Source organism: Acomys minous (genome assembly GCF_964271855.1).
Source record: "Acomys minous genome assembly, chromosome: 2".
Classification (NCBI taxonomy): Eukaryota; Metazoa; Chordata; class Mammalia; order Rodentia; family Muridae; genus Acomys; species Acomys minous.
Genome location: NC_140484.1, coordinates 22139655 through 22164294, shown reverse-complemented (window position 1 = coordinate 22164294; position 24640 = coordinate 22139655). Strand labels below are relative to the sequence as shown.

Genomic DNA, 24640 nt, shown 5'->3' with positions numbered 1-24640 from the left:
CAGGGACTCTTTGCATGCTCAGCATCAGCATGCTACTCAGAGGTAGTAAGAGCCACGGTCTCCCTAGGAACCTGCAATACGAGTTGCTGTGCTCAGCTTGCTAGCATGTATTTCTGCTCTAATCTAAAGGCCCGGGCCTTCCCCCAGCCCTCTTGCATAGAATAAGAGAGAATGTTCTCCCTGTCTCCCCTAGAAAAGGATTGAAGGGAAGGAGGCAAGGAAAAAAAAGAAAAGAATGGAGAAGTGGAAAAGGAGGAGAGATGTACAAACCAGGAAGGGAGAAAGAAAACAAAAACGGCATAGCATCATGCTGAAGAATACGTACTTTGCTTGACTACTGTCCATGTTATCCGCCAAACCCAGTGGGAACTTAAGTTTATGAAAACAAAGCTTTGCTTTAAGTGGTGTGGAGACTATGAGGACAGGAGACTGCTACAATCTGGGATAACACTGTAGAACCTTTCGAGGTCAAAGGAAACCCAAAGTGAACCTTTCAAGAGAAAACCATGCATCTCAAGGATTACAGAAACCTACACTGCACAGATGGCACTAAAGGTGGGAAGCAGGAATAATGAAAGAACGGAGCTATGGCTGGTCAACCGAATGGGTCCCTTAGGTCTTTCACATCTTGGCCTAATCCACGATACTACTATCATTTTGATCTATAAAAGTGGCAACACCATATGGGTCATTCTGAGTCATCACTAGGGTGTGGTTTCAGCTTTACAAGGAGTAGGGCTCAGGAAAATGAGTGAGATGTGTCAAAGTCCAGGCTTGACACCTTAGGGTCTGAAGGAGGAGGCGTGGAGTTAGCAGAACACATGAACACAGGAATCTTTTTAGGTCAAACAGGTTCTGATTTGGGGGGATAAGACACATGTACACACAAAAATAGTACACACACACACACCTGGTGGATGAAGCAAAGCCCCAACAACTTTACACACACACATACACGCACAATTGGTGGATGGAGCAAAGCTCCAACTATGCTTTTTCTCCCACAGATTATATATCCCAGCAAAATTATTCAAGCAGTACAAATATTGCAGTGACCATATTCTAGTTTTCTTCTAGTGTGTGATTACAATGAGTATATGTAGAAAAACATGTTCCAATACTCTGACATGATTAAATGCTTTACTTATTATGGATATTAGTTACAAATGTATGTGGGCTCTTGGGAATAATTCATTTTTTAAAAAATTTTACCCAAATTATTCCAAAAAAAACCCACACACATTCGTAACTAAGCAACTTGTTATAAATTAACCAAGTGTAGTCAAGCAAGGTAATTTTCTCAGCCAGTTTGTATTACTGGCAGGCTGCAATTTGTTGGTACAAAGGAGTCAATTATTTTATTATTTGTTTTAAATAGTAAACTTATGAAAATCTTTGAAGATTCGCAAATCTAAACTCTTAAAACAGTCATTTCTACATTAAATCCTTGAGGCGCACATCTACTCATTCACAGGGTTATTTTTTTATTATTAAGTCAGATCAGGAAGCTGAGGGAAAAAAAAGGTACAAGAAATTAATCATCACTTTCCTGGGGCTCTTCCTCTCTGGGGCACAGTGCTAACTGTGAGCCGCATTCCGCGAGCTCTAAAGCTGTTTTGCTGTCCCTCTTGCGCGGGCCCCCAACAGAGATGCAGGCCCTCGCTGGAGGAGCTCCTCTGTAACAGGAAGAGGAACTGGGTGAGCTAATACTTTCTCACTACATGTCTTTAGGTTTTCCTCCTTTCTACTTAAGCTGTTCTTGAAGGTGTCTTCTCTGCTTCCCTTCCTTCCAAATGTCCCTCTGCCTGCTCCGTACATTAAGTCCATTTCCCGCTACTTATTGCTGATAAGTTAAGCCTGGAGTTCCTTTGCACCGCTAGTTTCTTTTTTAGGTGTGAGGCTTCTTCACAGAGCACTTTCTCCACTTTTGACCAATTCTTTCCGGTTGAAAAGCAAGCGTTCAAGCTGTAAGGAATCACCAGCAAGCTCTCTAGCCTGTGTGAACCACAGGAAAAATTCATAAAGCTGTTTCACATTCTTACCCCACTGTAGTCTCCAGGTGGCCTTATGGAAGTAGCAGGCAGTGACACTGCCTGAAAATAAAAGGCTGTGTTATGCCTTGAGTGGACGCTGCTCCCTTCTCATCATCAGCAAAGCCGGAAGCTGCCTGGATCTTCAGCAAGGCATCTAGGGAAGGCTCCTCCTTGTCAGTTAAAGCAGACCAGAGCGCTCCTGTCAAGCTGACTTGAGGTAGATATGCAGAAGCTGAGCCAGAAAAGGCTTTTCCATTCAATGGGCGGATTACAACATCAAAGGCCAGAGGCCGCGTGGCACAGACTAAGATTGATAGCAGAAACCTTCTTCTAGCGACCCAGTCTGACCGAAGACAAACTTCTGAAAAGAAATATTGGACAACGAGAAAAAAGTCGTGCTGTCCATGGCGTCCAGGTCAGGATCAGCTGCCACTCTGAGAGCAAAGCAGATTCCAAGCAGTCTCACCTACTATAAGAAAGCCAGTCACAAGAGTTGCCAATGGGTCAGTGAAAACAGTTCTGGGTGACCAATGGAAACAGCTCCTCCAAAAGTACAAAGAAAGGAAAAAGAAGCTTCAAAAATTAAAAGAAGAATAAGAGAGAGAGCTAAACACAGAGTGTTTCAAGAGGGTCTCTTTACTCACTTTGCTCAGAATTACCTGACAAACAGCAACCAGGAGCAGCAGGAAGGAGCAGCCACCACTGCTGTCTTCTTCAGAGCGTCCCCTGCCACTCTCAGGGCTTTAACATTTATCCTTTTGCCAGAGTCCACAGAATTAAACTACCTACAGCTGGCAAAGCTGTCCCTGCTAGTGCATGAGGCAAATCATAGTTACCATCTGTGAAGCAGCCTCATATTCCTACACTTAAAACAAAAACATATTCATATAAGACAACTGGGTTTTTAAGAAACCAAAACTCTCACTATAGATATGGCTAGACAAGAGAGGAATCTTGGGACCAGCAAGATACCTCACTCAATAAGTAAAGGTATTTGCTATTAAGTCTGATGACCTGAGCTGGATCCTAGTATCCACAGGTGGAAGGAGAGAACCAACCCTTTGTAAATTGTCCTCGAGCATCCACACATGTACTGTTTATTAGCCTCTCTCTCTCTCTCTCTCTCTCTCTCTCTCTCTCTCTCTCTCTCTCACACACACACACACACACACACACACACACACACACACACACGTGCATGTGCCTCTCTATACATACACACAAATAAATAAATGTATTAAATATTTGAAAAGAAGAAAGAATGAAAGAGATCCTGAGAAGCCCCACCCTTGCTCCCGTTCTCCAAATGCAGGGAGTCGTGGAGCTGAACGCACACTTTCAGAGCAAACTCGTTCCACTCCAGTCTGATATTAGATCTGTTGCAAAGACTAAGTCCATCCCTAAAGAAACAATGAACTTTTATTACTTTTTTACATGTTTGTTTTGCTAGCCTACTTCTTAAAGGGCATTTACAGACAACCTGAAAGTCACTGCAGATAACTCAGTCAGTAAGATGCTTGCCTCACGTGCATAGTATCCTGAGTCAGAGCCCCAGAAAAGTGTATGTATATATATCCAGGCATACTGGTATACTCTTGTAATTCAGCCCCTATAAAAGTACTGAGACGCTCTCTGAAGCGCTCTATTCTGCAGGCATACTTTAATAACTCTAAATAACTCTAATTAAATACTAGAGGACTCACAGTTTTGGGAAGTTTGAGTGTAGGGCACTGGGATTGGGTCAGTTTTGGTGATGGCTTTTTTTTTTTTTTTTTTTTTTTTTTTTGGCAAAATTCTAAGGTAGCAAATGGCATCTTGTGGCAAGGGATCTGTAGTGTGTGTTTCTGTGTACCAAAACACAGAGTTAGGGGGAAGGCACACTGTAAATTTCCATGGCAGGGACCACCACCTCCCCATCCTATGGACCTCCTTTCACACATACCCTCATTCTCCCCCAGTTTCTCCATAGCGACAGTTCCATGGCCAAGAGGCTCTTAAACGTGTAGCATCACCCTAGAGTGTACCTGTTACAACCCGGCGCTCAGAACACCTGGGATATTGCTCCCATTGGACATCTAGTTGCCTTGAGACTGGGTCAAGCATTCTGGAAGGCAGACAGCCGTTCTTCCCATCATTCCATCTGCCTTGACGCTGAGGTGATTTGCCTGAGAAAACCTTTGATTATGGCAATGGAACCTCCTGGAAAAAAAACGCTACAGCAGACTAGACTGGCTCAGACAGCACATTTGTTTCAGTGCCATGGGGCTGTGCTGCTAAGAAAGCAACACTCACAGCCATCTGGGGTGCTCCCCCAACCCCCCAACAACCATCCTCAGCTTAGGCTGTGTCTCTCAGGGCCTGCAGCTTCACAGACTGATCTTCTACTTTGCCATGAGATGCAGAGAGAGCACAAGAACCCCGCGTCATTTGCTGTCCTGATGCTTCTCCTTGTGTGCGCATGCTCACCAGGCTCAGACTAAGCACTTCGCCGCAACCCACTCATTTAATCTCCAAATAAGCTTGAGAGCTAGGTGTCCCCAAGTATCTTGCTACCCTCACTGTCAGTAAAGATGAACTCACTTCTAACAATTATAATTTTCTTTGTGAGCTAAGTTAACTGGAATTTAATAGCCCTCATCACTGGACATTAGTGACTGCTTTCCTCTTGGTTCCTCATACCCAGGAAGCTAATTGACACCTAGTATTTGTTGTAGTGTTGCTCACTGTCCTTTCCACCAGAACAGCTCTGGCCAAGATCAGCACTGGTACTCTGAGATCAGTTAGGTTTCAAGCCTTTATTTCTTTTTTGTTTGTCTTTCTTTCTTTTCAAGATAGGCTCATGTACCCTGAGCTGGGCTTAAATTCACTACCTAAACCAAGAATGACCTTGAATTTCCAACCTTCCTTCTTCTACCTCTCAAGTGCTGGTATTACAGGCATATATCGCTCTGCCTAGTTAATGCAGTGCTAGGGCTTGAACCCAGGGATCTATGTATGCTAGCCAAGCATTTCGCTAACTGCTCTAGGCAAGCACTACTCTTTTCAAGCTGCACCCCCAGCCCTCACCATCAGTTTAGAGATTACCAAGACCACCATTTTTACATATCAGTAATCTGGGAACAGGAGGGCTTCGAACCTCCGCAGACTGGTGGCAGAAATTCCCCTTCGTCCACTATACTACATCCTCACACATGAGTCAACACTAAGGCTAACATGAAGACTTCCTAACCGATTTGGAACACAGAGGCATCCTTGCTTGAGAGCTATTGTAGGCCTTCCTGCCCCCAGTCACAGGTATGGATGTTGGAGGACAATTTACAAAGAGTTGGTTCTCTCCTTCCACCTGTGGGTACATGCTTTTACACCTTTGCTAATGGTATTAAAAGGGTGGGAAATTAGCTTTGGTTTGGGGTGGTATCTCTGAGAAATGGTTTATCTTAAGTAATCTCTTTGGGGCAAAGCCCACACCATTGAATCCTGAAGAAATATCATCTGCTCTTTCCTATGTCTAGATAAGTGGCCTTCCTCTCTCCCTTCCTCCCTCCCTCCCCCTCCCTCCCTGCCTCTTTCCCTCTCTCCCTGCATGCCCCACTCCCTCCCTCTTTGCTTTCCACATTCTTCATCCATTTGGCAGTATGTACAGACTCCACTAACACTTTCTTCAAGCTCTCAAAGCAGAACCATCAGAGTGGTTAGCAGGAAGAAAACACTTTCCCCAGCCTCACTGCTCAGTCTTCACCCTCTATTAGCCCCACCTGATACTCCCTATCTCTTGACTTCCTTGAAAAGCTCCTTGTCAGAGGCAATGCCTCTTAATCATGCTGCTTAGAGCGCTGCTTCCAGAATCAGCTGACAGTTGTTACAGATGAGGCCATAAGCCTTTCACAGAGGAAAGTATGCAGATGTGATTTAAGAGCAAGATTAGAACTTGGAGATCATTCTGACCCAAGAGGAACTGACTTCATAGAAAACTGCCAAGCATCAAGCCTGCCTCCCATTTCCTGTTCATACCAGTGTGCACTGTACTCTGGAGCACTCTGATTTAAGGAGTCTTATCATGAATCTGACTGAGGCTGGCTTGGATTAAGGGAAGAATCTACATTTCCTAGGCTCATCCCAGCAAACTTTGGAGACTTTGGAGCTCCAGACCCATGATGTGGGTCCAGGCAGGCATCACTTGTTCTAGATGGCTATGTTAGTGAAGGGAATAAGGCTTGACTTTGATGATTGTTTTTCTCCTTTGTTGTTTTAAAAATAAGTTTTGCACTTTCAAAAACATTTTAAAGCCAGGCACAGGGCGTACACCTGCAATCCCAGCACTCAGGGAAGCAGAGGCAGGCAGATCTCTGTCAGTTGAAGGCCAGCCAGGTCTACAAAGTAAGTCCAGGACAGCCAAGGCTACACAGGGAAACCTTGTCTTGAAAAACAAACAAAAACAAAACAAAAAACTTAATGTGATGAAAAAAATAGTATTTGGGTATATCTGTATTTGGGTATGTGTGTCAGTAAAAGCTAATGATATATCTTTAGGACTACTGAGGCATAGAGTTTTCTTCCTAAGAAAGACAGAAAAGATGGTTGCACATTCCTAAATTGAGCATTTTCAAGTGCTTGTCTATGGGGCAGAAAAGATGGCTCAGCAGTTAAGAGCATTTGTTGCTCTATCTGGAGGACTGGAATTCAGTTCCCAGCTTACAACCATCAGTAACTCTAGGTCCAAGGGGATTTGACACATTCTTCTGACCGATAAGGGCGGGCACACACACACACACACACACACACACACACACACACACACAAACACACACATACACGAACATGCAAATAAGAAATATGTCTTTTAAAGTGCATAGCTATTGAGCATCAATAGTTTTATGACAAAAAGAAAAGATTCATTTTGGGATCTTGACACTCATAAGCCTTAATATTCACCCACAGAACAGCAGTTTTTCTAGACTCCATTGCAAAAGCCTGTGTGTGTTCATTGTCGCGGTGAATGAAAGCCACATCCATAGCTCAGTCTCTTGCCTTTGTGATAACGGACAATTAGTGAGGGTGGGTCTACAGGAGCACACTCCTGATGGTAATGAGGCTTTGGTCCTGAATTAAGTGATACACAGCTCACAGCTACATCAGGCATTTCAACCAGAGCTTCTATCAAGGAAGAGAATAATACGAAATTGCTCCTTGGTGAAGCTGGTAAGACGAGCAGGCTGTGGGGGGAAGAGGGTGCTGAGAAAATGTGATCCAGGCTGGAAATTTTGATGGAATCTGAAGGACCCCATAATCCCAACAACCCTGGTGGACATCTGATCTTAAAGCAAACAGTTCTGTCTTAGGCTCTATTGCTGCTCCAAATCTCATTCTCTTCACCCTTTTGAGTAAAAAAAAAACAAATGTTGAGCAAGATGCAAAGTGCTTTTTCCCCTTGGTGACCCTGGCCTGGTGCCTTCGGTGTCTCTGTGGAGAGGCTCTCTGAAGCCCTCAGGTGCCTGTGATGGACCCTGGAGGCCCCTGCCCTCTTCACTGCTGGCTGTAATGAGGGCCCATGCGTCTCAATCCACAGTTTGTATCTCTCTCCATAGGCCTTTCTTTGTACATCTACAGACCCTATATCCCCTCTCTGCCTGGAGACTACACTCTACATAGTGTTCTCCCTTAGGCATTTTATAATGCATCGAAATCTGTCTCAGCTTTGTAAATCTATGAAACATCCCGTATTGATTGTGAATCAGTGCTTATGTACACAATCCTTATTAAGGGAGATGCCAGTTGTTTCCAATTCTTCACGGCTACAGACAACTGCAGAGGAAAGCACGCCCCTTGCTTATGCAACAGAATGCTAATATTTCCAATTTCTCTTCATTTAAGAATTGTTAAACACTCTTAGCTGACCCATGGGGCCGTTTTCTAACCCACCTCACGTTGACAGTTTTGCTGATCCCCCTCCTTGCTGGCGATGTATTTGTCCACACCTACCATTCAACCTGCACTAGAAGGATGCTCTTTCTCAGAACCTACTCACTTTTCCGTAGAGTTATTCCCAGACTCTGCCAACTTTGTCTCCTTGGTGATTCTCTGCTCACATGTCTTCTATTCATAGAAATTGACCCAATGGCTCTGGGGCTTCCCAGGGAACCAGAGATGCTAGCTGTAACCCAGTCCAAGGCAGAGGGCACAGGAAAGCCCTCTTCATGGCTCGGTCTTATTTCCTCTTAGTCTGTTTCTGAGTCCAGGAACTTTTCTCAGTCTTACTGTTCATCAAACCTAGGAGGTGCTACCCTGTCTCCTGGGACTAACCTTCACATAGCTCACTAGTGCTGCTATATGTGGACAGCCATTACAGTTCTTTCATGTAGTCCTTTTTCTGAATACTGCTTCCTAGACAATTGCACTCAGGAAGGAGCCTTTATCCTTTCCCTTCCCATTACCCCCTCCCACATTTTTTTAAAGAGCAATCTCGATATGAAATTTTATCCTAGGCTGTCCTATTTTCTTGCTTTCTCTTTCATTTTCTTTTTCTAGCAATATTCGAGATGAGATGCTGGTACTTTTATTTTTAAATGAAAATTAGAAAATTGAATTGTATTTTAGTCAGTTTTCCCCCCCCACTCTAACAAGCACCTGTTATAATCAACTTGTAAGAGGAACAGCTCATGTTGCCTCCACTTACAGAAGTTTCAGGTCGAGATTGGTGTGAGCCTGTGGTAGCTTGTCATGGTGAGAAAGTGTGGAGTAATTAAAGTCTCCACAATCAGAAAGCAGACAGAAGTAGGAAGTGCATTGATTATATTTATATTGCTGTGATAAGCACCACCACCACCAGAATGGAGGGGTAGAGCAGCCCTCTGCGTCCCTGGGGTGTTGGGCGACTGTGCCCAGCCCAGGGCCATGCGAGACACAAGGAAAAACAAAACAAAACAAGTCACTACCACCAGAAGCAGCTTTGGGAGGAAATGGTTTATTTGCATATCCCAGTTGCTGCCCTTTGGTGGATGCCAAAGCAGGAACTTGGAGGCAGGAGCTGAGGCAGAAGACAGCCATGCCGCGTCTTGGCTTGTCCTCCCATGGCTTCCTCGGCTTACACACCCCAGGACCAGCTGCCCAGGATGGTGCTGCTCACAGTGGGCGGAACCCTTCCCCATCACTCATCCATCAAGACAATCTCCTACAGACCTGCCTGAGGACCATCTAAAGGGGTCATTTTCTCAGTTGAGGTTCCCTCCTCTCTGATGACTCTAGCTTGTGTCAAGTTAACAAAACCTAACCAGCATAGGACAGGACCCGATCACGGTCTCCTTTCAAAGACACACCCCCAGTGATCTCCCACTGCACCCCACTTCTTAGATTTTCCATCTTTTCCCAATAACACAGCAGAGGCCTCAGCTTCTAACACATGAGCCTGCAAGCAGATACTCTACGTCAGGGTAGCATGTGTGTTGGAGGAGATGAAGCACAGAAGTCACCCAGCTGCAAAGCGGTAGAGTCCTGATTTCAGGCTGACTACAAAGCCATGCCCTTCATTACCAAACCTGTTGTCATAGAGACCTGAACTTTCAATTCTTCTCCCATTCTTAGATTCCATGGTTCATTGAAAAAAAAAAGTTTTGGCATCTAGTAGTAATTTCTAAAATGAAGAAACAGTATAATTAACTTTAAAATAAGTTCTAAAAATCATGACTGCTTGAGTGTGAAAATTCTCATATTTAAATAGAGGAGGTAAAAGAGAGAGAACCTCAAAAAATGTTTTAAAAGAAAGATGAGAGAAAAATTTCAAAGACTTTTGAGGCCAATAAGAGTTTCTTATGCTCTAAATTTTAAATGTTGTTGTGAGAAATACATAAAATGTACTTGCAGTCCCTGCCCCCAAAGTGTCAGTACCTGGTGCCCTTTCCAGCGCGAGATCATGTCCATTTTTCTGTGTTGAATATACTTGACTCTCATCGTGTTACCGTTAAAAGTGTGCTCTGCTGTTCACCTCATTCAAGTCATTTGTGGAGAGGCAACAAGGAAGAGAAAGACAGTAATTCTGTGATAACAGAATAAGACTCAGAAGAAGGGAATACCTTAAAAGGGTGGATGAGGAGACATTATTAGTGAGAAAGCTCTTTGCCAAAATGGAAAGCCAGAACAAGGGAGTGTCCTTTGGAAAGAAGAAAGGGCAGGAAGACAAAAGGATTGGAAATTTAGCTGCTCTCTGAAGCAAAGAAGGAGGAAAAGAAAGGAAGGAAGGAAGGAAGGAAGGAAGGAAGGAAGTCAAAATCCCAGCCAAAAGAGAGAGGGCATTTGTAGGTGGTGGCATTACCATTGGTGTAGTCAGGCATCACTTGGGAAGCATCCTCTAGGCTGGACCGCTGAGAGTCTGAGACTCAGGTCCTAAGAGGGATACCCAAGCATCATACTGCTGATGGTTTGTTGTTGATGTTGGCTCAAGTCAGATCAAGACTTTTAAGTGTTACATCAGTGCTAAGTGGATATTGGAGTAAAGAGGTCAAAAGTTGAAATTTCAACAACAGAAATTTGAGTAGTGTCTTGGGAAAATAAAAGTACTACATATATTTTAATAGACTGAAAATTATTTTTAAAAGGAACTTGTATGTAACTGTTATCCTAAATGCATTTAATTGAAGTTTTCACTACATTTTTATATCACCTTTTTTTTTTCCCTAGGAGTCTTGCAAACAACAATCTCCAGACACTCCCAAAAGACATATTCAAAGGCCTGGATTCTTTAACAAATGTGTAAGAGGACCTAAGAAATCACTAATTAATTTTAAATAATTAATGAGACCTGATATTGATGATTATTAATTGGCTTTAAAATTAGAATGTTCTACTTGACTTCACTCTGAAGCTACAAATACTAAATGCTAGACTTCTTTGTGATTTGGCATGGGAAATTCTGAATACACAGTACCCAGGCATTACTTTGACAAAGTGTGTGCCTGTCCTTAAGGGGTGATCATAAGGGTCACTGAGGGAGCCTGGAGAGGAGGGACCTCCACAAAAATGTCAAGATCTCTATTTTTCTCATGAGGTCCAGGAAGTAGGGCTACAAAGAAAAAACATAAAGGAGTCTGGGAAACGGATAGAATAAGATGAAAGGTTACACCCAAGGGTTGGTCAAACAACAGAAATGGAGCAGGAAGTGGGGGGAGGGGGGAGTGCTTGCCTTTTCTCTCATTAGCCTGAACAACAACTCTAGGCTTAATCCCCAGGAATTTGGCTTAAGCCCCAGGAAGGGAATGAACTTAATTATTTTTGACCCCTTTTCAAACAAAAGAGCTTTCAAGCTTTGACTTTTAAGCCCCGTAGTGAAAGATCTTCCGCAAGGAATTTGTATATTTTGCTGTAAGCAAAGCAACTTCTATATGCCCGATCTTCCAAAAGCAATTTAGTCTCCTTAAATGTCTTCCAGAACATTAGCAAGGCATTTACGGGTCATAAAATAGAATATAGGAACAAATGAAAAGATGTATGAGAATGTTTTTTTAACTATCATTTATGTTGCTGTAGAATATATAAAGAGAGAAAAGTAAATAAATAAAATTTATCATGAACCATAAATAATATTTTAATATTTTTATGGAACCAATACAGAAAGTAAATATTATACCACATGTACACACACATACACACACACACACACACACAGCGGATATATACCTATATCTATATTTATGTCTATATCCATAGCTTCAAACATGCTTTCTCTAATAACAGTGAAACAAAAAAGTCTGGGTTAAGAACTTCCTTCCAGCCTGGTCTACAAAGCGAGTCCAGGATGGCCAAGATAACATAGAGAAACCCTGTCTCAGAAAACCAACCAACCAACTAACCAACAAAAAACTTCCTTCTAATCCCAGAATTTAGCTTCAAACCAAGAAGCTAATGAAAACCTTGCTCTGTTCTTTGTCGTCTTCCCGCTCCTCTAGCATGCCCACTTTCCCAATCCCTGAAAACTGGTTTATTTCCAAGCAAGGGCTAGAATCAGGGAACTTCCTTGAGAGACCTGACAAATCAGCCATCTGCTCTAGTCTCCAGTAGCCCAGAAGAGCTAGCACTCTTGGGATGAGAGGAGGTCACTTCTGGGAATGTTTTGAAAGTTAGATGATGCCCCATGGCTTACTTGAAGTGTAGTTCATGGTGGGGCTTCTATCCCATCCTGTGTCTTTTGGCTTAAACGCTTAAAATTTTGGCTCATCCAGGTGATGGTGGTGCCCACCTTTGATCTGAACACTTGAGAGGCAGTCAGGCAGATCTGAGTTCGAGGCCAGCCTTGTCTACAACGCAAGTTCCAGGACAGCCAGGACTACACAGAGAAACCCTATCTTAAAAAAAAACAAAGAGAAAAAAAATAAAAAATTGGCTCCATCTCCCCAGGAAATCCTAGAATGAGTTCAACACAAATCAAGATTCATCTTAGAAATAGAAGGACTCATGAAAGCTTATCTTTCAGTGGATTTTCTGCTGGTTCTTTTAAATGAACATAGATGTTAATAAACATTTAAATGCTCTTGTATTTAAAATTATTCATGTGCTGCATGAAGAATGGGCTGAGTCTATCTTATGAATTCTGTGTGGCCAGAAAAGAAATGGAAAACCTGCACAGAGGCAGAGTAAATACACAGAGAGCTTGGTGATCCAGAGTCATGAGTGGAAATTTGAAGACTGACGAATAGCTTATTACAGGCACAGGCTATTGTCGAAATTATGTCTGCATTAACTCTGCTATGGTAAAGTAATTTCTTATTAAAGTGGGATTTGTAGACCACAGAATAGGGTCAGGATTAACTGTGTCTATGAAGAAGAAAAGCCAGTAGCTCACTGGATTTAATTAAATACCATACAGCAATCAGTACATTCTGTCCTCTAGACCCAGTAAGGTAGCTGCTGGAAACTCACAGCTACGGGGCCCCTAGGGTGTGCTGCTAGTACAAATGAGGCACTGCATTCTAAGGTTTACATTTATGTATCTAGTTATTTATTTATGTCCCAGGGATTGTCCTTAGGCCATACCTTTTAATAGGGTAAACGTACATGGCCACACTCAAAATTATTAATTTTTAAAAAGATTTATATTGCATTTTTTTTCATTTTAATATATTAAAAAATAATTACATTTGGAACAACTTAGGTATATGAATCTATTTTTTGAACTATAAACTTTGTGAACTCTAAACACAGATTATGTATTTCTAATGAGAATTTAGCATCCCAATTGAGATGTAAGAGGACCTCAAAGATAATACAAAAAAAGAGAGAGAGAGAATAGGGAATTGATTAATCAATACGCTATTGATGTAACGTTCATATTGATTACACATCTAGATGATGAAATTTTTAGTGTGTTAGAGTAAATAAAATTGAATTTAAGGTAATGATACTTGTTTATTCTTACATTTCTTTAGTGTCCCTATAGAAAAAAAAATGCAACTTACACATTGCCTCTACTCTCTAGTCCAAGACACCACTGAATCCAAACAAAATTAGGTCACTAGGTTCTGGACTTTAAGGTGGTCTGTGATCACCTTCTGAGCCCAAAGTGAACAGGCAGTCAAGTTCAACACAGGGGTGGAGCATGTGCAGGTCCGTGCTGCAGTTGAAGTCATGCTTGGGTGGTGACAGGACCCATGGACTGCAAATGTAGCAGAAGTTTCTGTTTCAGGGACCTGAGAGGGAATTCATTTAATTGTGACTGTAAGTTGAAGTGGCTGGTGGAATGGCTCGGCCACACCAATGCAACTGTGGAAGACATCTACTGCGAAGGCCCCCCGGAATATAAGAAACGCAAAATCAATAGCCTCTCCCCCAAGGATTTTGACTGTATCATTACAGGTAATGTATTGAAAACCATTTTACAGCAGAAAATTATTAAAAAGGCTACTTTTTTTGGCAACGATAAAAATTGATTTTTTAAAGATATGTTAAGAACAATCTGAGCATTTTAATGTATGAACCTTTAAAACGTCACATGCTTAGAAACAGCAGAATTGCCATTTTATTATTTCTTTGAAATAAATATATTTCTTATGGGTGTTTGGGATCCAGCCAAGGAGCGAGGCATTAGTATTAGCTCACATTTACTCATCTTCTATTCCTATTTTTGCAGAATTTGCAAAATCCCAAGACCTACCTTATCAGTCACTGTCCATAGATACCTTTTCTTATTTGAATGACGAATATGTAGTCATCGCTCAGCCTTTTACTGGAAAATGCATTTTCCTGGAATGGGACCATGTAGAGAAGACCTTCCGGAATTATGACAACATTACAGGTATGAAGAGCCTAGCCATATTGAGTAGAGCATTAAACTGCTTTGGCCAAGGAAAACCAAAATGGAGGAGTTTATACAAAGACATGCTTTGACTAGTCTTAGCAGCTAAGTTAACCCCAATTTTTTACTAAAGTGCTAAACTGTAGCTAATCCTTAATTCTTTTACTTGCGAATACGAATAATGCCTAACTCCCAGGGAGATCATGTATTCAAGGCACTTTAGCATAGAACTGAATATACCAAATATACTCTAGAGGGAGGATTATTTTTTCTTCAGAGCAAAGTACTGTATCGCAGTGATGAATTCTCATCTACGTTCTGCCACTATTTAGCTGGACAATCCCATCACCTTTACCATAGTCTCCTTGTTCTTAACCCTAAAATAAGAAGATAAAATAAAGTGGGCCTGTGGTGCTCCTGTGAGATCCCAGTTCTTGGAAGGCTAAACCAAGTGCATCAGATCAAGTGACCAAGCTCAGCTACATAGTAAGACCCTGTCTCAAACAAACAACAAACAAACCCCACAAAACAAAGGAATATGGCAAGGAGAAGGCTCACTGGGCACAGCACTTGCTCCATGAGTTTGAAGCCCTAGCATCCTTGTAACTAGCCTGACATAGTGGCAGACATCCACCTGTGACTTTAGCTTTGGATGGCGCAGGTAGCTCAGGGCTCCACTAGCCAGCCAGTCTGGCTAAATCATTGAATTCCGGGTTCAGTGAGAGACCCTGCCTCAAATCAGTGGAGACGCAGTTGAGAAAGACCCCTGGTGTTGACCTCTGACATCCACATATGCACGCATGGGTGAGTGCACCCTCAATACACATATCCACAAAACACACACACACACACACACACACACACACACACACACACACACACACACACACGTCTTCAAAAAGAAAGGAAAGTGGAATTAATAAGCAGTTTCCTGTTTCTAGCTCTAAGAAAGGACACAACTGTGATCAGACACAAACACATAAATGAATATACATAGTGCAAAAATATGGTTAACATTATAATTAAATCTGCTCAAGTTTAAAGTAAGTGAATTAAATAAGAAGGCTATTTTAGATCAACTCTCAAACTCGGTTGCACATTTTAAAAAAATAAAATGTTAATTTATTCCTTGAAACAAAAAGGGTTTTGTGGACCAAAAAATCTATAAGCCATATCTGCCTCTTGGAGATTCATAATAAATACACTAGAGATTATTAGAAATTCAGCATTATATCAACCTATTGCCCAAGTTTTTCTTAATTTGTTCATAGAATCCATTTTTTCCCACGATGCATGCCATTTGAGGGATCTCTCAAGCTTTGTTCCCATTTCAACAGTTTTTAAAATTGTAAAATATCAGTCAAAACAGTGCAGTTATTTTTCTAACACCTTGAACCCTGCTCCTAAGAACACCCCCAAGCTTCTCATGAAAGGCCACCATTAGCTGTGGAGGGTGTCCCACCTTTGTAATCCTTGGTCTCTGGAGGCTGAAGCAAAAGAGTTTAAGGCCAGCTTGGGATACAGAGTAAGCTTCTGTCTCCAGCAAAGGAGGGTAGGAGACTTAGCACACACAACACACAAAGGGTCATAACTAGTCATTAGAGTTTGCCATCAAGCCCGTCCATTATCAAATGTCCAAATAGTCCTTGCTCAGTAATGAGATCCCCTAGGTGAAGGGATTTATCCAAATGAGATCCTTCTAGAACCCTCCTGTCCCTTTTGTTTTTTTCAAGGCAGGTCATGCTTCTCTTTCTGTCTGGGTTTTTTAATGTGTAGCAAGCAGCCAGGCTCTATGCTGTCTAACCTGAAATCTTCTCATGTGTGCACATTCTGACAGTTACTATTTGACAGGGTCTTGCTGTGTCATCAAGGCTAGCCTGGAGCCCACAGCCCAAGTGTTAGGATTACAGGCATGTGTCACCATGCTCAGCTGACTCTGGATGACACAATAGACTAGAATTTGAAAGGAATGATCATCTGCTTGTAGACTTTCAGAGGGATTGTTTTAGATAATAGTTTAGCTTGTTCCTGGTATGTAACGAAATACCTTAGGCTGGGTTACTTTTTGTTTTGTTTTGGTTTTTTTTGTTTTGTTTTGTTTTGGTTTTGTTTTTTTCTCGACAGGGTTTCTCTGTGTAGCCTTGACTATACTGGACTCACATTGTAGACCAGGCTGGCCTCGAACTCACAGAGATCCACTTGCCTCTGCCTCCTGGGTGCTAGGATTAAAGGTGTGCACCACCACTCCTGGCTTAGGCTGGGTTACGTATATACAACAGAAATATATTTCTCACAGATTTGGGAGCTAGGAAGTCCACAGATTCAATGTCTTGGAAGAACTTGCTTTCTACTTCAAAGATGGCCTCTTTTCTATGGATGTACAAGACAAAAGGAAGGACAAAAACATTAAAAGGACTCTCTCGATCTCTTTTATGAGAATCCCATTGCCGTGATTGAATCACCTCCCAGAAGTCTCAGGTCTTCATACCCTGCACTGAGGGTTACATTTCAACCTGAATTTTGAGGTTTGCACATCTTCAAGGCACGCAAATAAAACACAATATGATTGCTAGTCTCTCTGTGGAGAGGCATCCCTGCCCACCTGTGATGTTATTTCAGGCAGAATACATATGTAGCCACAAAATTCTTCTCAGCACAAGCTCACCAAGCAGTCACAGTCACTCACTCAGTCAATATGGACACCTAGATGAAAGCTGATATCGTCCCTAACACATTCCAGCCCTTATTGTTGTCAGAAAGAAAACTCACCCCAGAGAAGCTGTCATTCTCTGTGGGCTGCACAATAAATTTAGTTCTGACAGAAGTCTCAAATAGGGGCAGGGAGGCTAAGTTAGCTGGTAATATATTTGTTATTTCAGAATGACAATCTGAGTCTGATCCCCATTAAAAACAGAACAAAACTGAGTGAGGTAGTGTGCACCTGTAATCCCAGCATTGAGGAGGCAGACAGAAGGGTCCTGTGACTATGGCCCAGTCAACTTAACCTAATCATGGAGTTCCATGTCCCACTGAGAGTCCCTACGTCCAAAACCAAGATGGCAATACCTGAAGAATGACAACTGAGGTTGACCTCTGAGCTCCATGTGCATTCATATACACATGTAGCTGTGTACACACAAGCACCTGTGCACAAATACATGGACACACACACACACACACACACACACACACACACACACACACACACACACGTGCACCTCAATTTTTTTTTCAATTAGTAGAAAGATTTTTAATGAGACCACTTCCTTCAAAGCCTTACAGCTACAGACAGAAAGGCAGAAAGATATGGGTCTGGGGTACCTTTACTCTGTAGGTCTTTGTATTTCCAAATGCTAAAGCTCTTCCGGGAGATAACACTGTGTTATTCTTAAGAAAATCTCAAACGTTCGATTTTACCAATGAAGACTCGGCAGCCAGATGCTGGGGTGAAAGCCTGTTTGCTCAGAGAGGCAGAGAAAGCACTCAGCTGACCTTCCTTCCTCCTCAGCTCCTTCTCACACCATCTAAAAAAAAACAGGACAAAAATACCCTCAAACTGAATGTTCCTTCCTTCTACTTCCTGTGCTTCTCTCTATCTGTCCTCCTGACTTCCTCTTACTCTTTCTACTTCCTGTGCTTCTCTCTTTCTGTCCTCCTGACATCCTCTTACTCTTTCTGCTTCCTGTGCTTCTCTCTTTCTGTCCTCCTGACTTCCTCTCACTCTCTAACAGTTTTTCTGTGGTCATCTCCTGTCAACTGGTTGCTTGTTCTGCCTGTTGATCTGTGGTTGACTTTATTTAATACTGTTTACAATATTCAAGCAGAAAACTCTTGGATTTAAAGGTGTTTGCTAAGGTGGGGTCACACCACAACGAGAAACAGGTTTTTCCAGTAAGCAACACAATCTTAGGGTTCACAGTGTCATCAAATATCCTGCAACAACACTGTATTCATAATGCCCAAACTCTTGGCTAACAGACACCACCGTAGGCCACTGGCAGACCCTTTATTGTTACTGAAGAAGCACCAGCCCATGGCAATGCTCAGTCCTCTTTCACTTTTCACAAGGGTTCCCTGCCTTTTTATTTTCTCCTATAGCCAGTGTCCTAAAGCTCCAGGTCAACTGGTCTACACAGCAAATACTTCCAGGTCAACCAGGGCTACATAGAGTGACCTTGTCTCGATAAATAAACAACACAAAGATGCTGGTAGGCCCATGTTTGAACTGCAGCTCTGTTTTTTGACAGAAGAACTTAGCCCCTCTGAGTCTAGTTGAGTTTGATCATCTAGAAAAAGAAAGATGAGCAGGCATGGTAGTGCACACCTTTGCTCTTCACATTTGGGGAGAAGAAGGAAGAGATATGAGAGTTTGAGTTTGAGGTGAGCCTGGATACCATATAGCAAGACTGTCTCAAAAACAGACACACACACACACAGAGACAGAGACAGACAGACAGACAGACAGACAGACAGACAGACAGACAGAGACAGAGAGACAGACAGAGACAGAGAAGAAAAGAGAAGATAACATTTCTCTCAAGGTTATTGGAATAACTTAATATTTTGATAAAGCTTATGTTCAGAAATGCTAGTTTTTAATTACAATGGGACAAGTATATCAGGGAAAAATAAGACTTTCTGAAAGGAGAGGAAAGAGTTCAGGCCATACATGTATTTCCTAAATGTCTAGAGCAGATTGGATGTGACATGGCAACTTCATTGTTCATAACAAGACCCCATGGCTATAAAGGCTCAGAACCTGAGAACACTGCTGCTTTAGCCCTGGAGACTATTTTATTCGCCAAGGGTATCTCTCCTTTTAGGTTGATTTCTGTGAAAATTTCTAGCCCTCGTCTGTGTATTTACACCAGTGATTTTTAACCTTCCTAATGCTGTGATCCTTTAATACAGTTCTTCATATTGTTTTTAAATTATCTGTATTATCTATAGGCCCGGCTAGCAATCAATCAAGATACTGACACTTGTTATATTTTAAAATAGCCTTAGTTAACCTGGGGGCAGGGCAGATATCAATCCTCTAAACTACCTTCCATAATGGGGCAGGCATGGGATCCTTGTCTCAATCCCATGCCATCTGCTTCCAATAACTTCTACCAAGCTACCTCTCATCCATAATCCCAAATACTTGCTAATGTTCTTCATCTGGGCCGGATCCTCCATCCACACCACCAGCCATGTGCTTCTCCTCCAGGTAACCCATGGCAGCCTTCCTTTCTTCACTCCAGGTCTCTCTCCTTTTTCTATGTGGCAGTCCTTTTTTTCTTCCCAGGAATCCTCTCTTTCCTAGCCCCACCTATCTCCTTTGCCCTGTCCAGGTGGGATGGCTTTTTATTAAGCAAAAAAGGGAGGTGACACAGACAGCAAGCAGTAATTAGCATCAAAATACATCATGTTGCGATGACCCCTCCAGCCATAAAATTGTTTTTCATTGCTACTTTATAAATGTAATGTTGCTATTGTTATGAATTGTAATGTAAATATCTGTGTTTTCCGATGGTCTGAGGTGACCCCTGTAATAGGGTTGTTTGACTTCCCAAAGGATCTGGATCTATAAGTTGAGAACCATTGGTTTACATGTTCCGAAGAGGACGGCCGCACATATAACGTCTCATTTCTTCTTCCTCAGGCACGTCCACTGTGGTGTGCAAGCCCATAGTCATTGACACTCAGCTCTACGTCATTGTGGCCCAGCTGTTTGGTGGCTCTCACATCTATAAGCGAGATGGCTTTGCAAACAAGTTCATAAAAATCCAAGACATTGAAGTCCTCAAAATCCGCAAACCCAATGACATTGAAACATTCAAGATTGAGAACAACTGGTACTTTGTTGTTGCTGACAGTTCCAAAGCTGGGTTTACTACCATTTACAAGTGGAATGGAAACGGGTTCTACTCCCACCAGTCCCTACACGCGTGGTACAGAGATACTGATGTGGAATACCTAGAAATAGCCAGACCACCACTGACCCTCAGAACACCTCATCTAATCCTGTCCAGTAGTTCCCAGCGCCCTGTCATTTACCAGTGGAGCAAAGCGACACAGTTATTCATCAACCAAACTGACATTCCCAATATGGAGGATGTGTACGCGGTGAAGCACTTCTCCGTGAAAGGTGACGTATACATTTGCTTGACCAGGTTCATCGGCGACTCCAAAGTCATGAAATGGAGCGGCTCCTCCTTCCAGGACATTCAGAGGATGCCATCGAGAGGCTCCATGGTGTTCCAGCCTCTTCAGATAAATAATTACCAATATGCAATTCTTGGCAGCGATTACTCCTTTACTCAAGTGTACAACTGGGATGCAGAAAAAGCCAAATTTGTCAAGTTTCAGGAATTAAATGTCCAGGCACCCAGATCATTCACACACGTGTCCATAAATAAGCGTAATTTCCTTTTTGCTTCCAGTTTTAAGGGAAACACACAGATTTACAAACATGTCATAGTTGACTTAAGCGCATGAGACACCAAATTCCATGGCTGCCATCAGAAACTTTCTGCAGTATGTGACCTGGATGATGAGGTCAATGCATGATGACTCTTCTTACCACACTCGCAGAGGAATGCCTTTCAACATTGAGACTGCTAAAGCCAATACTACCAGTATCACCATCCTTAACTGTCCAGTCCAGTGGTGTGGGAAGTTACCTTTTATAAGACAAAGTTTCATTATGTAACTGTTCTTTGCAGTGAAGATGTGTAAATAAGCGTTTAATGGTATCTGTTACTCCGAAAAGAAATATTCATATGTACTTTTCCATTTATTTATTCACGTGTTCAGAAACAACTGCCAAATAAAATGTTTACATTTTCTTTCATATCCCAAAGGTAATTATTTACAAGAGCTATTTGATTCTTGTTGATTGTATGTTGAGGAAATAGTTTTATACAATAAGATTATATTTGGATCAAGGATTTATGGTATGAATATTGAGTAAAGATTTAAAAATGAAAATAATTTCCCCTAATTTATAAACATGTTTATCTGGGTTCTAGCCGTGGATTTTGAACACTCAGAACTCACAACTTTTAGGGACATTTTCAGGTGAAAGGGTAACACATTTAAAGGAGAGGGAGAGAGTTTGCCTATTCTGTTAAGACTAACCTGTAATGAGGCGGAGGACCATCCTGTCCCATCTGATAGCCTGGGTGAAAAATACCAATCAGCCATTTTATAGAAGAAATTTAATGTTTAGGATTGAATAGCCCCTGATCTGGGACTTTCTAAATATCTAACTCTAGCATCAGCTGGCAGCTGGTAGATTGTCACTTTATGTAGAGCACTTCCTGTCATGTGCTAGCTCTGGAGGCCTCCCCTAGCTGCCAGAGGACACTTTGCTTCTAGACGCTGGTTTGCCGTAACTGACCTGCCACACAGTGCCTACAAGGCTCATGCTTGATTTTTCTGGACTCCTGCTTCTGGATCACTTGAGTCATTAGCACCTAGCACAATGCCTGTGATGTACACAGTAGGCTCTCAAAAATTGCTTTACAGAGGCTGCAGATATAGTTTCATGGGAACGTACTCGTGTGGCATGTGTAAAGCCCCAAGTTCAACCCCCTGGCACCAAACAAACAAACAAACAAACAAAACCTTTTGAAAAAAATGTGTCTCCTTCCTTCTTTTATAATAAACTCCATGTGCCCCTCTGACCCACCTAGTAGTTATTGGATACTTGTTAAGTATGTAGTGGGGTTGAGGGCAGCAAATATGGGAGAAGGGTGCGATGCTTGCCCACTGTACTCTTAGAAAAAGAATGGGAGCAAGCTAAAAATGCAAAAACATCTATAGTGTAAAGCAATGAGTGTGAAGAATTGTCTGAAAAAGTCTAGATCTTTAAGTACCGTGGGAGTAATAAGTGTGACTTTGGGGGAGCTATGTTCTCTGTTTGACTTAAAGGGAAGATGCAATTTCAAAAGGAGGTCTGCGGGGAAGACATTGCTGGCACAAGCTGGTGTGTGTGCTGCCTTGACAGAGGGCTTCTGAGCTTGCTTGTGTTCCCCTCTGGGCAGAGGTGGGCAGACAGCAGCTCCCTGTGGCCAGGATAAGGCTGACAGACTGAGACATCAGGGGTCTCCATCATAATCGCACAGTCTTCAAAGAGGCAACACCCTGGATTATCGTGGCCAAGGATGGGATTTTAACACCCATATAGAAAGGATGTTAGGTCTGGCTTCAGGAGGAAAAGAAAGCTTAACTACTGATCCTTCACTGGCCTTGGACTGCCTCTTCCTTCGTTCTGATAAGCAACATTATATGCTTCTGGAGGACACCTGCTTTGTATAGTCCGGGTTGAAATCGAGCTCTGCCGTGCACAGGCTTTGCAACAGGCAAGGCATTTAGCCCACCTCAGCCTGCGTCTTCAGTTGTAAAGATGGATAATAATACCTACTTCCAAGGAGGAGAGAAGGATTACATAAGAAAACACAGGAGTGGCAAATGATATTTCCCAAATATAGGCCCTGCCACGCTCACCACGTTCTGTGAGACCTTACCCCAAATTCATTAAGAGATAGTTAGATATCATCTGTCCTTCATTCTGAATAGTTGGTGACTTTTTGTAACTCACTGAATATGGTGAAAGTAATACGGTTTGGCTCCTATGCTTGTAATTCATTGAATATGGTGAAAGCGATGATAGTTTGGCTTCCGTGCTAGGTCATAAAAACCATGAACTCTTTCTCGCCTTGTAAATTGGGACACTTGCCTGCAGAGCCCCTAACAGCTGCATAAGAAGTCTTACTAACCAGAGGCCATTGTTCTGTGTTGAAAACCAAACCCCATGGAGTAACCACCTCCTGGTGCTTTGGTCAGCAGGCCCAGCTGGTGTCGCCACCAACAGCCATCATCAACCGCCAGTCCTGCGAAGCCTACAACTCCAGACCCTGCTGTCAAGTTCCTACCAGACATCCGATCTTCTCACCAGAAGGGCAGCCATTAGAGAGCAGCAAGCCATCCTCAATATCCCCGCCCGAATTCGTGACCCGGACTCTATGAGCATAATAAAGTGGTTGTCTTAAATGGATGTGTTTGGGGGTGATTTGTTGAACAACTGCACTCGTCAGAAGGTAGATTCAGCACTTGGAGGAGAGGGGCCGGGGTGAACACTCCCCACGCAGTAGTTACCTGGCAGGCTCCACTCTCGGCACATTGCACACTTTTGCATCACACTCTAACTTTTAAAGGATCCCTACTTTCCTCAGTACCATGTAGGTGTCCTTACCTTTTACTGAGCACTGTTCCAAGATGCAGAGACTCTCTCTCCATCCACAGACTGATGACCATGTGATGTGAGATATTTACCTTAAAGCCTGAAACACTGAGCAGGGAGGTGAGTTGGTTGAATTGGGACTGTCATCCCAGGCCTGTCTACCTTATGTCATAAGGTGTTATCTTTCAAAAATTCCCTCACCAACCTCTGTGTGGGACTGTCAACAGGGCAAGAAAGGAGTTGGGAGACAGGGAAAACAAACTTAAGACCCTACTGAGGAACAACTCCGGCCTCCTCTAGCCACAGATGACTAGCCCCAGGTGCACTCTCAGTCCAAGTATGTGGCCCAGCAGTTAGCTTTCTTGGATATTTGGAACTAGGACAGCAGAGGTGAGGACTTTGAGTAGAGGCACAAGGTTTGCAAGGGGATAATCTTAAATTATGGTTTATAGAAGCAGAGAGGTTTGCCTAGGGGGGTGGGGGGAGCAGTGTAGGGATGGGGAGAGTGTTGGGCAAAGCTAGATGCTCAGCCTCAACATCATTGGAATGGGGACTCATCCCATGAGGACTCAAGAGCATGAATTGTAACACTGGAGCATCACTTCTCAGATAACTTTAAAAGACATTTCAGTTGACTAAGGATAGTCCTCTAGAGAATGGTACACATAAGCTGTCATTGACCATTGACCCCAGTAGCTGTAGGACGAACATGTGGACTGGGAATGGGAGGCTCAGTGGTGTACTAGGAGCCTATGCCACCATGATAGTGACCAAGGGACTGAAACCACCATTTCTGAGCAGTTGTCATGGCCCATGCCCCAGGATGCTGGTTGAAAGAGTGAGATGAGAAGCAGGGGTGAAAAGCTGCACAGTGTGTGGGAAAGAATAGAGAAAAGGGAGGTGTAGGAGGAACAGAAGGGAGGGGACAATGGAAACAGAGTTAGGTCTGGAGGGGCAGTGCCAGAGAAAGGAGGAGGTGTGGCATGCCAAGGTGGGCTCCCTGACAACCAGACTGTGTAAGTCTGTTGTGGGAGAATTTGTTGGGGGGTTGTATTCATGAAGTCAACATCTGGAAAGAAGGAATGGAGGAAGACTTAG

At 42.7% G+C, this 24640-nt stretch overlaps 1 protein-coding gene across 2 annotated transcripts in view; it reads left to right on the top strand.

Moving 5' to 3' along the window:
- Positions 1-23352, top strand: part of LGI1 (leucine rich glioma inactivated 1) — a 45299-nt gene extending 21947 nt beyond the window's left edge. For both annotated transcript variants that reach the window (XM_084771711.1, XM_084771710.1), the window contains 4 exons: positions 10704-10775; positions 13702-13871; positions 14146-14310; positions 19958-23352. In XM_084771711.1, the coding sequence (XP_084627837.1) occupies positions 10704-10775; positions 13702-13871; positions 14146-14310; positions 19958-20793 (1243 nt within the window). In that variant the 3' untranslated portion in view covers positions 20794-23352. The remainder of the gene's footprint in view (positions 1-10703; positions 10776-13701; positions 13872-14145; positions 14311-19957) is intronic.
- Positions 23353-24640: the final 1288 nt, after the last annotated feature.